The sequence below is a fragment of the Pleurodeles waltl genome, chromosome 7 (assembly GCF_031143425.1).
Source record: "Pleurodeles waltl isolate 20211129_DDA chromosome 7, aPleWal1.hap1.20221129, whole genome shotgun sequence".
In the NCBI taxonomy this organism is placed as follows: Eukaryota; Metazoa; Chordata; class Amphibia; order Caudata; family Salamandridae; genus Pleurodeles; species Pleurodeles waltl.
Window position 1 is genome coordinate 699,232,513 of NC_090446.1, and position 16,098 is coordinate 699,248,610.

Sequence of the window (16,098 nt, forward strand, 5' to 3'; positions counted from 1 at the left end):
AATGTCAAGTTACAACATGTGGCCGATTCTGCACAGCAGACCAAGAGGGACACCCAGTAGTTCCGGAATCCCTCTCACTACTGGGGAAGAAGTCCCGCTGCAGGTGATTTGCACCAATGTTATTTCCTCTCCGAGCTTGGGGTGGGTGGAAGCTGATATTGCGATTGTTCCACAGACGGCGAATGATTTGGATTCTTTTGATCAAGTTGCTGTACGTTCTGATGATATTTCTGAACATGTGGTTTATAGCGTGCCAAGGCGAGAGCCACCATCTGCTTCTTTGTTCACGGTTGCACCTTTTGCAAGAACTGCCTCTGGCTGCTTCAACGACACTGATGATGCCGTGTCAGACTCCACGTCCTCTCTATCTTCAGCCCGGGGTCCACATAAGCTGCTGTGTTGGCTTAAACACACATATTTTGTTTTTCCTTGGAACTATCTGTGGCTTTTTATGACTGTAATGACTCCTTTCTTGTGGTTGGGATTTGTGGTTACCTTTTTTTTGGTAATACATGGTCATTTTCTTCCTGAACGATCTGACATTGAGCACGTGGAGACAGTGTTGAAACCACATTTTTCATCTCATATGGTTCGAAGAGACTTGTCCAGTGTGAACATTTCTGCAGTACCGATTCCGGATGGGATTGTGTGGGATAAAGTGATGTTTGATATATATGGTCCCACTGAATTGATTCAAATACCGTATGTTCTCAAGTTATCAATGAATGATATCGTTATACCAGGCATTGTTTCTGATGATTGTGAAGACAGTAGATTCTATGCTGACAGAATTGCAATATTATACTATCTATGACGATGAAGATGCTTACCTATTTAGAGATAATCATGGTGACATGTTTTGCTACAATTATTATGGACACCACTTTATTCATAAAGCTAGTAGCCCTAAGTCGATATTTGAATATATGCAATGGGAACATTGCCCGACTCCTCCACAGGGGAGTTCTAAAAACATATTATGATAAATTTGCATATTTTTCTGGGCATAATCAACAGAATGCTAAGTCTTACTATATTAAAGTTACTCCGCATGCTAATAAGCAAATGTTATTGACCGATACTAAATTACTGTATTCAAATTTGTTTGTATCTAAACTTTCGGTTGAGGGGTATGAATATTGGTCAAAGACTGTTGACTTGAAAAGTGTCTGGGGAACGAAAAAGTGGCAAATGCGAGGCAGGGACACTTTATTTAGGGCGTGTATTATTCCTGTCCAAATGATTTTCCTCAATGACACTGTGCAACAGACTAGCTGTTTGGGCTTAGCAACGATTGGAAATTTGAATTTGCCTAGTATACCTGTCCCTTCCAAATTGAACAATTGGCAGCGATATGTTAATGCCACGTTTAGTGAGCTTACACACTGGGTCCAGAATGGTACGCTTAACACTTCATTGATACATCCGGGCGGGTGGTTATTATGGCCCATAGATACTAATGGGTGTCATCAGCGTTTTGTCACCTCTTCAGGGGGGTTCAGGACTAGTAGGGCAGACCCTCGCTACATATCACCAGAACATGCTGATATAATTACTACATACAGCATGGGGAAGCTTTGTCAGCAATGGTTGAAGTCATCCACGCTGGATGCAGTTAAGTCACATCTCACGTTACTGTCTAATGATACTGACTTACAAGATTTTTTGTCAGGACCACGAATGCCGCGGAAGAAGCGTTTTTTATATGAAGTATATAATGAGATTTGGAAACTTTCACAACAGGAGGCAGCGGCCCGGTTGAGACAAATTGATCAGGAAAACTTGATACAGGCTTTGTCTGTTGTGGATAATGGGATGCATACCCTTTCAGACCGTGTTTATACAATTGACAACATTGTTTCCTCTGCTATAGACGTTATTAAATCGGATATGTCTTCTTTATATCATGGGCAGAGTCAGACGCGGTCCATCATGCAGCTGGGTTGGACTCTACAGACCTTGAAGGCAGGTCGCGTTCCGTGGCAGCACATTCGTGCCAGGGAGATATTTATTTCCTTTAATTTGACTCGTCAACAACAGCTGATGGCTAAAAAGGAAGCAACATATGTTATGTTACATATTGAAAAATTGGAGAAACTGCCTTTGACTGTTGCTGAGATTCCATCAGCTGAGTGGTTGATTCATGGGGTTATTAATCTGCCTATCTCTACTCTGCAATTTACTTCATGTTTAAAACACATTCCGGTGGGTAGATATGAACGGTTGGGAGACAGTTACATACACGAGGTGTGGGAGCTTCCCTTTCTATACAGATGTATTAATGATTAGCGGTAGCGAATGCGAAACTTCTGTCAGCCATTCCATGGTTTGTAAACAGCTGTCCTTGCACGGGGCGTGTAATGCCTCAATTGCTAACTTAGCTTGTTATCTGAAGGGAGTTCCAGTCCCAGTAATTAAAAACACTTTCCAGGTGCTTTCAAACGGCAGTTACGTCCTTCTTAACAGTGAACCCTGTTGTGGCATGCGTGCCGGAATAGTTTACGTATTAGTTGTCACCAAGGCCGTTACGTGCTGCGGGAATGTGTTGTTTCCCCCCACTCAAATTAGGGAGGTAGCGGACATCTGGCCTCATATTGCTACTTCCAAGGTAAATTTCGACAAGTTGAGTCGACTAAAGGCTCTATTGTTTCAAAAGCATGTGGCTCTTGCATCTGCTAGCGAGACCTACGCACTTCAGGTGGCAAGGTCATCGACAGAAATACAGTCCTTATTGAATACTAACTTAATATTTAATGCGTCCAGCACTGCTGGAATTGCACATTTTTTTAAAGCCGTTGGTGTTGGTTTTGCTCACACCTTCTCTTCTATATTCGGTTTAATACCTTCGGCTATTCACTCTATTTTCGGAAGCATTTTTGGGGGTTTCCCAAATACTTTGGCTTTATTGGCTGGAGTTTTGCTGTTGCTGCTGTTCTTCCGCAATGGCTGTCCCGCCGCGACGAGATCCCATATTGGCGCTCCCGTCAACGCAGCTGTGTCGTGAACGCATGATGCAGCATTTTGGAGCAACACTCCTGGGACAATTGGAGTGTGACTGGTCTCTAACATTCCGGCCGGTTTTGGATTGTGTGCAACCCGTGTTTCGCTGCCTTTGGTGCTCGTTTGAACATGCACTGGCTCTCTGTCTCTCACTGCAGCGCCCCTCAGTGGTTGATGCTGATCTGTTGATGTTCCCGATTAGGGCTCATTCCCAGACTTATGCACTGCGGTTGCGTTTGCTTCGTGAGGCAGTTTATGAGATTCCCTTCCTGGAGGAAGATGGTGTTGTCTCATTCATAGGCCCTGCACGGGGTGCCGCCCTGGATGGTTTTGGGGCTTTGGAACACACCTGCTCCATGATACTTTTTGGCGTGGATATTCCGATTTTAACATATATCGAAGTGGAGGAACTCCTGCTTTCTATTGCTTCTGTCTGACAATTGGATTTTTTTTTTTTTAATGGAATAAAAAATTGACATTATGTTGAATTTGGCTTTATCATCACATGCTTCCCAAATTTATGACTTTGTTATCCTCTGACCTTGTCGAAATATATTTTTTGGTGTATTGTTTAAATCTGGGGCATACTTTTATTTTATTGGAACCACTTGCTACCGACAAGGGGAGGGTGTAGTGTGGTCAGTTTTACGTATCCTTTGCGCATTAGCTTCAGGCTTTAGGCCTTTGTGCATTTTGCCCTGGATGTATTTTATTCCTTTGCTTGCAGCTTAGAGCCTCTGTGCACTTTGCTCTAAATGCTTTTATTCGGCTTCGTACTGTTATTTTTCAAACAGCCAGTTCTACGGTCTAGTTTTATTTTTTATATCACACTGTTTAGCCTACTTCAGCACTGCTAGTCACTCTGGGAACTGCTGACAATCTTATCTAGCAATCTGCTCTGGCGCCACTGCGGACACCTACTCTGAAACACTGAAGTTGGCAGAAAAACGTACTAGATTTTAAAGTACTCACATGGAACATCAGGGGGATGCATTCAATAGGCAAACGCCAAAAGTTATTATCACATCTCACCAGATGAGGGATTCTTATAGCGCTACTGCAAGAGACGCACTTGGATGCCCTTCAGTGTAGATGGAGAGGCCAGGTTTATTGCACTACTTACTCGGTTTACACACTGGGGCCCTGGAGTGCCTTTTCAATACATTAATTCCATAATTGTAATGGATCCTATTCAGTTTTAATGGGAATCAGGGGTTTAGCTTAGCCTTCTGGCTTGCAGGCCCGTGCCCCGTCACATAGTGACTTTTAACCTACTCCTTAGCTTGCTCTGTTTTAGCACATTTATTTGATTATTTCTTCCAAGATGGCTGCCATGTTTATAGTTAAGAAGATGTTTTAGTTTCACGTTCTCAGTGCCACTCTGCGAAGGTGTCACTATCAGCGTCAAAGATAAATGAGATACGTAGATATTTACATCATGCACTTTCCCACTTTCGTGTGACAGTAACATAATGTGCCTTTTAAGGGAATTGTTTATATAATTGGTGCCCCAAGCATGCCTTCTTATCTATTGTTTGGGAACATACCTGCTTCAGGGGCCCTACAAGATCTATATAAATACATCTCACACAGACAAGATAATCAAAGGGATTCCTACCAGATGCCATCAACGCTATCTATGCTAGACGTCGCCTTGATGCTGACTCAGTCTTCGTGTCCACACGGAGTCTGACCTAGAGACCTCATTCCAAGGCAACAAGCTCTTCTCATGGACACGGTACTGGCAGATTAGGATTAACACACCTAGCTCTCTTTCGGTTAGAGATTAGGTTCATCATGCTAGGGTAATAGGGCCTATTTCACATCTATATCATATTACATGTTATTGCAAGATGGTGAGGGTCTTTGTATTCATGACTCTCGTTTTTACCATTCTGTTACTTGCATTGTTTATTATCCTAATCATTGCAGCCCATGCATTTTACAGCAGATTGCAGTCTTGTTAATAAAACATAATGAAAACTTTACTGCATCTCCTTCATTGTCTGTCTGTGAACGAGACATGTTGCTCATGTGAGAAAAGGGTAATCTCCGTTTAACCATGACCTCCCTGAGATGTTGCATTCTTGAGTCCATGCGTAAAGGCTGCCACAAGTCACCTTCACTGTTTGGGTTTTTGGTGAGGTACTCCTTGTGAGCCGGGAGGGTTGGGCCGACATTTGCAACTTGTTGTAGGACTTACCTAGTCGCCTACAAACAAAAGTGCTGTCATCCCTAAACCAGCAGTCTTGCCTAGAGCAAGGGTCAAACCACAACGTAATTGTTCCCTTGGGGGATCACAGGAAAGTTGGATGAGCGGGACGTAGCAATAGGGAGTATTTATGGCCCTAACATTGAACAATCAGGGTTTCTGATGTCCCTTTTCTAGCGCCTAGCCTCACACTTTATGAGTTCTGTCCTGTTGGGTGGAGACTTTAATTGCATCTCTGACATGACTTTAGATAGATCGCATCCCCCGTTGCTGGACTCCCCAGTTATGCGAACCGCTAGTATATTTCAGAACTGGCAACAAGAATGGGGGTTGGTTGACTCATGGTGGACTCAACACCCAGGGTGCAGGGATTTCTCCTTCAGTTCCCCATTATATGATTTACAGGTGCGGCTGGACACCTTCCTGTGCTCCCCAGATGTCCATGAACTGACACGCTTGACCGAATACTTGACCAGAACGGTTTCGGACCATAACTCCTTACTATTAGGGCTCAAATGGGTGTGCCCAACCCCCGTGCCCATGTGGTGACTCAGGCCGGAACTACTGAAAAACCAGGTCTTTAGGGATGCCATTAATGCTGACATAACTGCCTACTTTGGAGTAAACAAGGGATCCACGGCCTCACAACTCCTAGAGTGGGATGCCTTTAAGGCGGTGATAAGAGGGAGATGTATTTTGGCAACCAAGTGTGTCCGGCACATGCTACCCCATGACACAGAAATAGCAGAACATGAGCTGAGGACATTAGAGCAGAGGCACCCAGCGGACCCTGATCTCCAGACATTGGTCACAGAAGTCCGACAGAAAGTAGTGGCAGGGGCTGAAAGACTGCGCTGCTATGATTACAAAGCTTATCTGGTGTGGACTCATGGGGAGGGCGATCAAACTCGCTCCCTCCTGGCATGGTTGATGAACCCGGTGAAAAAAAGGGACAGTCATAGTCGAGCTAGGTACACCCTTGGGCCAAATGGTCTGTAGCCAAGTCGCAATTAATCAGGAATTTTGTAACTACTATGCCGATCTATATACGAGCAAAGTTCAGCCATCTCTGACAGCCATCCAAGAATTCTTATCACACCTTCCTCTCCTGTCACTATCGAAACAAGAATCGGAGACCCTGGAGCAGGCAATTACACTTTCAGAGGTGAACACTGTCATTACCAGTATGGCGTGAATAGATGGCCTACCAGTTGAATTTTATTCCACCCTTATGACATTAGGCCCATGATTGCTTAGCATGTATGAAGAAGCCAAGAAAGTCGGGACTCTCCCTCCATCAGTGTGAGAGGCCCTTATGGAAACTTGGGAAACCACCCACTGACGTAGCATCCTATCAACCTATGTCGATGCTATCGGTGGATTACAAAATCCTTAGCAGAATCCTAGCGACACACCTCCCACACAATTGATCCATCGAGATTAGGCAGGATTTATTCCTAGACGGCATACGGCCCTTAACATACGCCGACTATTCTTGTTACTTGATGACAATTCTTACAATAAGAGCAGTGCAGTGGTCTTCGCTGTAGATTTCGAGAAAGCTTTTGATAGCTTAGAATAGCTGTACTTATATGAAGTGCTATGCAAATTTGGCATTGGTGAACACTTTGGGGGTCATTCTGACCCCGGCCGGCGGCGGAAGCCGCCGGCCTGGCTGGAACCGCCAGCATACCGCTGCGCGGTCAAAAGACCGCTGCGGGTATTCTGGGTTTCCCGCTGGGCTCGCGGGCGACCGCCAGAAGGCCGCCCGCCAGCCGAGCGGGAAACACCCTTCCATGAGGATGCCGGCTCCGAATGGAGCCGGCGGAGTGGAAGGGGTGCGACGGGTGCAGTTGCACCCGTCGCAATTTTCAGTGTCTGCATGGCAGAAACTGAAAATCTTTGTGGGGCCCTGTTACGGGGGCCCCTGCAGTGCCCATGCCATCGGCATGGGCACTGCAGGGGCCCCCAGGGGCCCCACGACACCCCTTACCGCCATCCTGTTCCTGGCGGCCAAAACCGCCAGGAACAGGATGGCGGTATGGGGGTCGGAATCCCCATGGCGGCGCAGCATGGAGGATTCCCCAGGGCAGCGGGAAACCGGCGGTACACCGCCGGTTTTCCGTTTCTGACCGCGGCTGTACCGCTGCGGTCAGAATGCCCATGGGAGCACCGCCAGCCTGTTGGCGGTGCTCCCGCGGTCGTTGGCCCTGCCGGATTTTACAGCCAGGGTCAGAATGACCCCCTTTGTCTCCTGGACACAATTACTCTATACCATGCCACAAGCAAGAGTCCGCGCTGATAGTACCATCTCGGGGATTATTAAGTGGAATGAGGAACCAGGCAAGGCTGCCCGCTCTACCCTCCTCTTTGCCCTTGCTATCAAGCCCTTTGCGAGTCTGGCGAGAGCGGGCAATGCCTATAGAGGCTTGAGAGTGGAGGGAAGCACCCACTACATGGCCTTATACACGGATGACCTTTTGTTATTTCTGGCGGATGCAGAAAGTGCTCTTCGGAGAGCGAGGAACCTACTAGATCGCTTTGGCTCACTATCGGGCCTCTGTGTTAATTGGCGAAAGTCGTCTCTTCCCCATGACAGGTGACCAAGCTGCCCCCTCAAGGCCTGTTTGGCCTACAATGGGAACCACGCTGCCTGGCGTACCTGGGAGTACACGTGTATCATAATAGAATAGACCTTCTAGAAGGGAATGTAGGACGAGTGATGCACAGACTCTGCAACAATATGGCCTTCAGGGAACCATTACCCCTCTCAGTGGCAGGACGTGCTGCCCTACTAAAAATTATTGCTCTGCACCGATTACTTAATCTTTTTGTCACACACCCTTTATGGATCCCTCGTGCCTTCTTCAAGGAGCTGAACTCAATGATAGTTGGATTCTTATGGGGATCGGGTAGACGAAGCCTTGCGCTTGAAATGCTTCAGAGATCTACGGGGGACTGGGGACTGGCAGTCCCAGACTTTGAGGCCTATTACCTAGCAGGTCAACTGCAATGATTGACCCAATGGATAGCCAGTCACGTAATGGTGGACAAAGCAGTAATGCCCTTTACTCCAGATCTCTGAACTTTAGCCACAGTAGTACTCTGGCTCGGCCCTCCCACCACGACCTTATCTGCCGAACTGAGGGTACTGTGCAACTGTTGGTTGCGATATCTCTGTAGATTGGGCAGTGCTATTCCTTGTGCCCCTGCGATTCCAATGCAATTTATATCAATATTACCCTATGAGGGTGACTGGGGTGGACTCTCTAGTTGAATAGAAGTGGGGTAACCTTATTTGAAGCTGACACCGTACTACCATTCAAGGAGTTTAGGGCTCGATACGATCTATCCCAAGGACACTTCCTCCTCCATAGAGCAAACACTGAGGTGATCACCAAGCGCTGACGAATGGGACAGGCAGAACCTGCCCCTTCGAGTGTTTGCCAATACCTGACTAGCAGTGCGGGCACATACAAGGGGGTGACATCCCTGCATGAGAGCAGCTCTTTGCCAACCCCTTACGGTCCTCAAACACAAAGGAGAAGAGGACTTGGGCACAGTACTCAGATATCGATTGGGGTGACATACTGACCTGGGTGCCTACAGTCTCTAGAAATGCTAGATTTAGGCTTATTAACTTATACGTACTACATAGAGCATATCTGACGCCAGGTAAGATGCAGAGGCACTTTAACCTGATAGAAGCCAAATGTCTGCGATGTGGAGAGGAGGCGGTAGAGTTTTTTCATATGTTCTGGACCTGCCCAGTTCTAAGGGGATTCTGGGACTCAGTAGTTAACATGTTAACGGAAGTCACCGAGAAGGAAGTCCCCCATGATCCCAGACATTGCTTGCTCAGTGGAGTAACCTCACACGCCTGACAGGAAGTGACTAACCAATTTCAGGACTTAGCATTGTTGTTGGCAAAGAGAGAGATAACAAAGAATTCGAAAGCGATGTGAGGTCCCTAGAGTGCAGCCTGGAAAAGGGAGGTATTGAGATGGTCAAGAGATGAGGAGATGGTGAGGTACCGCAAAGCCAGGCGAGGTCAGGGACTGTTAGAGAGAGACCAGGCCTGGAGCACTTTGATATATCTCTTGGAGAACTCGAACAAAACACCTCGAGAAGATGCACTACCCCCTTAAACAACATGATATAACTCACATCCCATATATGTAGTAGGAGCATCTCGGCCATTTAGTACATATAGTTTAAGAGGGTGAGGGGGAATGGGCGGTACTCACTTTTGAGACCCCGAACATAATATTGGAGAACAAAGGAACAATGGTGAATTGCGGTGGCAGGGAGCACAAGGGGAGGGAGGGGGTAGTTGAGGGTAGGCACTTGACATGAAGAGCATCTATACTGTGCGAAAACATGAAGGGTAAAATAGAGAACATAATAACGGAATATGGTGTTTTTTTATATCTATCATTAACACTGGAAAGCATGTCTATCACGACTGTATTCCAAATACCCATGTATTCTAAATAGAAGACACCACTGTTGATGTAACAAATGAACTTGCAATATTGAACTAATATCGCACAGGTAGAGCTCTTGAAGTGCCTTTAGTGTTGTCAACAACTAAATAAAATATGATATAAAAAAAACCAGGAAGGAGCAACTGCAAATTATTTGCTTCCATTTTGTACACCAGAAAATTCCTTTGTGGCGTTTGCTCGACTCTCAGGGCATACCAAAAATGTTATTATTTTGCACTTCCAACCATTTTTACCCAGCCATTTGCAGTTTCAATGTTCTTATGTTACTCAATCACAGATTACATTACTCTTGAAAATATAGGTTTCATTAGTCAAATCTTGCACTTTCATGTATTTAGTCACATGACAGAAAATCCACTCTCCCACTCACTCTCACTCATTCTCTCATCAAAGTATGCTCAAGTGCACATAAAAAGCTTACCCATCAGCAGGTGCACACTGCTTGTGCAGATTTCTTATTGGTAGTAGTTTGTCTGCCGTAAGTAATAGGGAGATTACATATCCAGCAGAACATGTGCAAACACTTGGTACAGTACATCCTGTGACAGCCTCCATTCTTCTAAAACGAAACAAATCAATATGCATCGTTATGGTTTTTATATTGAGCCGCAACATGAATTCACCGGAAGGTTGTATTCTTGCAGAACTAAGTAATATTGCACCTTTTCGATAATCGATTAATCCTCAGAACCTGAGAAACAATAATCAATGTTTCACACCAGTTGTGAAAACCAAATTACCATTTTCAGTCAAGATTAAAAATGTAGGAGAAGACTGATAATTCGCCTGATAGATTAGAAGGACCTCCTTACACAATCTTCAATAGCAAAAGAAGGACGAATTAACCATATACAATCCAGAGATCTGATCAGGTGAGAATGACCACCTGGCTCTACAACTGGGTGTACTTTCATTAACCTCTATACCCAAATGTAACTCCTTAATTGTTTTTTCAGGATCCTTCTAATCAGTAAAGAAGCACTGCAGCCTGGGTTCGGGACAGTTGGTTTGCCAAAACCGTAGTAAATCTGAGATTCTACTTCTAAGAGAAGTTTCGTCAAGGGACACCCAGTTTCGTTGGCCAGATGCTCAGTGTAGCAATTTTTCCTTTTCAATTCACTGTCTTGGCTGTCATCTGCGTGCTTAGAAATTCCAGTGCCGGATCATCCATTCTAATCACAACCTTAAAAGGTTCTAACCTCTAAAGGGAGATTAAATGAAATAAGGCAACCCCAGTATGGAACTGATGTCCAGAAACTGATAAAGTGGGCCTAAGTCTTTACATACAACTATGTAGGCATTCTAAAGAAGATGAAAAGACTTCACAATACACGTTTCCACAATCCAGTCCAGGATAGGGGACCTGGGTTCTTCCATTACACATATAACATAATGTGTATTTGTAAAGTGCGAGTTCACCCAGATGAGCATCTTGGCACTGAATAACCAATGTTTATTGTTACCCAACTCAATGATACTCATTTTATCAACCTCATAAGGATGAAAGGCTGAGTGGACTCACTGGGATTTGAACCTGTGACCATGAGGGCCAACACAGGCACCTACAGTGAACACATTAATCCACTAAGCTACCAGACTCAGCATATAACTACCTCACATGCAAGCACCGTCTGCAAGTGAATAAAGACATATACAGACAGTAAGAAGACATGTGATAAGATATTCCAACATCCGTTGCTTGATAATTAACTTGTAATATCAAAATTGCAAGAGCAATTAATATATCTTGGTATATGACTGCAATCATGTACTAACTGTAAATAAATGTGTGTTATCTATTAAAAGAAGCAAGGTATGAAGTAGCTTGCAAAACATAAATGCCTTTTGTAGATTCAGATTTCTTGATTCTGAAAATACGGGTGTTGGATGTGCCTGGTGCAGCAGAGAATTGGCTGCCACCCCTGACGTTATAAACATGACCCACATGTACTCATGAGATATCATAAACTGTGTGTTACTGTTATGCCGCGGGCAGGTTTTCAACCTGCAGCGTTACATTCTCGTCCTGCGGCGAAGTCCACGGTCTGCTTTCCAGGCTGTCAGACCTGCTGTGGGCCACGTGCTCTGCTGCAGCGTTTCCCTTTTCCCTGTTAGAAGGGTCAGGCCTCTGACCTCGCCCCGGATGACTCAAGGCCTACTGTTGTACTGCGGGTGTCCCCCGCGACACCCACATAATAACTTACCTGTCCATGGGTTCTTTGGGGTTTTGTTCTTTACCTCTGGACATCGGGCCATGTTTTCTCCTTCCCAAAATACTGTTCTTTTCCCAGCATGCAATAGTTGCTTTTTCTTTTTCCCTTTTTTAGATGGTGTCCTGTCCAGTTTTCTCTATGGCACATTCCCAATCGAAGATGGCTTTTTTCCTTTTTCCTGGTTGTCACTTCGTGTACATCGGTATATAAGGAGGATGGGTTCTTTTCTTCCTTGACTTGCAACACTTGCTGTTGTTGATGGTCCTCGCTCCTGTTTATCATTCCTGTGGAATTTTTCCTGCTTGTTTCTCCTGGAGCCTCCTGTTGTTCCAGTCCTTGAAGTCCTGGTATTCTGACGCTCTCTCTCGTACCTGCTTCTTGGAGTTCCTCAATAGAGGTTTTTTCCCTTAGGGGTTTTTCCTCTGAAACTCTTTCTGTCCGTCCTCTAATGTAAAGTAGTGCACTGAAATTCAACAATGAAGTGCATTCATTGTAGTGTTAGGAGGAATTTGTATCTGGAGTGCCTTCAACCTTATTAATTCAAACATAAGCACTGAATTTATCTTTAGAACCATTCTCGCATTATGTGAATTATTTGCATTTAAAATTATAACAGTTTATGTATTGTGTGCACTAATGTTGAGGTTTAATGTTTAGATGAGCGTCTACATTACACCTATACTTATGTATGAGTAGTCTGCATTCATAATAACTGTATCATGTAATCTTGATTCAGAAAATGTAATTTGCATTCATATTGGTGTAGAATTAAACGTGTGCTTAGTACAATGTAAAATTAAATGTGCTTCGCTTAAAGTTAGCTTGACTAGGCCTTTAATGTGAGAAACTGTTTTCCATTTTCTGCTAACATGTCATTTAATTGCAGGTATTTTCCATGAAATTTTAGTTTAGAAATAGATGTGCAACTGTTTCACTAATAGAGAGTCTGAGAACACAACCTTGGAGAAGACACATAGAGAAACCAAGAATGAGAAGACTGACCCTTATTCATACATGTTGCAAAAGATGTTCAGGAGACCAAGAACAGCAGTCCTCGCTGGACTGCTGTGGGACCTGAGCCTCATGTTGCATGATTCACTGTGAGATGGAAGAATAATGAAGCCTTAATGAGGTGATCAATGAGTGTTACCTAGTGAAGTTTTTGTGCTATTAACTAGGGTTTTCACTAATTGATTATGTGGCAGATTCCTTTGGACTTTGAGAGGTACAGACCTCTAGGTTTCCCTTTTGCCCCATGTTTTGCTGAGTGTGGCTTATGCTTACACTTAACTTCCTAAGAAGACTCTTGACTGAGCTTAAGAAATGCTGACACTTTCTCTTTTACCTTTCTTTCCAATTTATTTTTCATTTCTCCAAATCCCTTTTGCCCTATTTTTGTTTGACACCTTTTGCCCTTATGGTTGTTATTTAGATTCTCATATTGACAGTTTAGGCTCTAAGGAACTTACCCAAGCTGCTTATGGTTAATTTTAGCTAGATGATTTAATTTGCACTAATGTGTAAAAGAATTGACCAGTGCTTGTTGTCAGAGTATCAAATCCTGTTGCCTATGCTCTATATTGCTGTATCTGAGTGTCTGTTTTTTCTCATGTAAACTCGACTAAATTTCTTCTGAGTATTCGGCTACCCTAAGGTGATTTTGTTTCATTACAGTATATTCTTGAGATTTGTTTATATTAACCTGAGTGTTCATTTGTAATGAAACCCTTTACCATTATTTCCAATTTAGGTTTTCATTGTGAGGCTAAATTGGTTACACTGTAAATTAAATATTGATTGATTTTTACCTGATTCCCAGTGGAACGCGATCCATAGATCCAAAGGTTTATCGACCTTGAATTAGAGCACACAAAATGCTCCAACAAAGCCGGTAGCAGAGGACGGTTTGTTGCCCAGGGAGATAGTGATAGGGAATTAGGGTGTCCAATTAAGGAACTCTCTAAACACAGCCCAAAAAATCTAAGCCTATGGTTTGTTTCGGGGATTGACGGAGTTCCAATGTTGATCCAATGCAGCGGATGGGTGAATATTAATAGGGTTGCGCATTGCATTGCTTCTGCTTAGATTGCAGTGATTTGAAGTGATTGTCAAGTGTTTTGAGAAGACATTTGAAGTTGTTGTGGGAATGTGTTGCTTACTGCAAATAAGTTGAGATGGTTATCAGGTCCGTGGTGGCCTAAGATCCCGGGATATTGAGAAAAGTATAGAAGTTACTTGTTGTTGTTCTTGTCTGCTGTGTAAGCGGTGCTAATCGTGAGACGTTGTCGACAGTACCCTCAGTAAGGGACTTTCTTTTTGTGTGATTGGGAGAGTTTGCTATAGTGAATATCAAGCGCACAGGGAGAAACTGTATCAATCCGAGTGAGATCCGCTGGTCGAGGTTTCATTCAAGAATTGCATGCAAGAGTAGGTCGAGAAGTGTAGCTCCGAACAGTTTTTGAAGTGATTGGTTACCCCTAACCCTTGGAGGAGCAGAGAAAGTTGTTGTTGAAAAATCACTTGCATTCATTTTTGCAATTAAGTTTCAGTGAGAGAGTAACTGCAAGAGAAATTGTAAAAGTGGGTGAGCCACTACAAGGAGTGAGGCTGACACCACATTGTACTGCGCTGGTATAGATTGGTTGGTGTAAAGCCGCACTGGTACTGGTTGACTGTGTCACAGAGAGTTGTGCTGGTATTGGTTGTGAATGCTGAATGGAGAACTGTAGGTGTAGAATTACTCCCTGATTGTGAATGTATAGTCAATTGAGAATTACTGTAACTTGGTTTGAGAAATTAAATTCTTTAAAGCATTCTGAAGTCTTCTGAAGGGAGATGCATTTGTACCAGTTAGACAGAGAGAGTGGAGATTCCACCCGAAGGTACACTAGGCCATTATGTGATGCTGAATGTAGGTCTTCATGCATGCCTTTGGCTTGAGCAGTGACATAAGATTACTGAGAAAGAGGGGGCACTGGCATTTTCACACTATGGAACACATAACTTACGAATTATTGAGAATTGAGGCAAATTTTATATGAGATGAAACCACCTCCTAGACCTGCACAATTTGAAGCACTTAATACTTGGGAACACATAACCCATCAGAGACAGAAAGATAAAAATGAAGGAGAAGTCAGGAAAGTGATGCGCACTTCCACCGATGCTATCAACAGAAAGCTTGAAGAACAGATATAATTGGGCGAACTAGATTATATCCTGCCTTGACTAGAGAAGAAGGAAAAAAAAAAAAAAAAAAAAAAGAAGGACGAGACAAAAGGTACTGAGACTATTGGTGATAATTTTGAGAATGATTCGGAAAATGATTTCATAAGTGAGCTATTGCTGAATCGTCCACCACCATACAACGCAACCCAAACAGGGGCAATTGAGACTAGGAGAAACAAGATTTTTGACACACCTACTGCAACTGTAGAAGAAAACTTAAATCAGATAGGAGGAAATTTAGGGATGACAGTTCCTTAGAGCCCAAATGCTTTCACTACTTCAGAAGCATTGAATGTTCCTGTGACAATTAGTCCTGTGGTTTCAATATATGGACCAGGAGCAGCAGCAAAATGAAGCACATACATTGGCTGTTGCTACTGTTCCTTTATAACGGACTGTCCCAAGTAATGACAATTGAGGAAATGCAACAGTAAGGAGACTTCCTTCAGTCCTGAGATAGATAACCCCGAAATGCATTGCATGCCTAGATCTGACAATAAGTCAGACGGGATTTACCCCGATGCAAGGTTTTCTCAGGGATCACCACCATTTTTCATACCTATATCAAACCCTATTCCAAAAGCTGACTATAGTACTTCTAATAGGAGAATACCTCTGAATGTGCTAGATTCTGCATTGTCCATTTCAAATACCTCAGATCATGAAAATTCAAACACTTTTCAAAGTAAGATACTACTAAATACTCCAGCAGAAATACAGGGTGTACTGCTCAAGAATTAGATGATTGACTTAAGATTACTTATGCTCCAAATGAAGCTGGATGTCTAGGATACAGTGGGAGGATATTTCAAACTCCAGAGAGAGATAGGACACTAGATGTATCTAAATTGCATTTGGAATTGAACAGCATATTAGGAACACTTGACATGTCCCAACTGGACACATATCCAGAGGATGAGTTATTATTTGTATGTAA

General features: G+C 43.7%; 1 protein-coding gene across 2 annotated transcripts in view; it reads right to left on the reverse strand.

The window, feature by feature from the left end:
• Positions 1-16,098, reverse strand: part of LOC138304556 (E3 ubiquitin-protein ligase RNF14-like) — a 146,658-nt gene that overhangs the window by 20,108 nt on the left and 110,452 nt on the right. Inside the window, exon 7 of one of the 2 annotated variants that reach the window (XM_069244709.1) lies at positions 10,142-10,279. The exons of the other annotated variant lie outside the window; for it this stretch is intronic. Coding sequence (XP_069100810.1) covers positions 10,145-10,279 — 135 coding nt within the window. The 3' untranslated portion in view covers positions 10,142-10,144. The remainder of the gene's footprint in view (positions 1-10,141; positions 10,280-16,098) is intronic. 2 annotated transcript variants of the gene reach the window in all.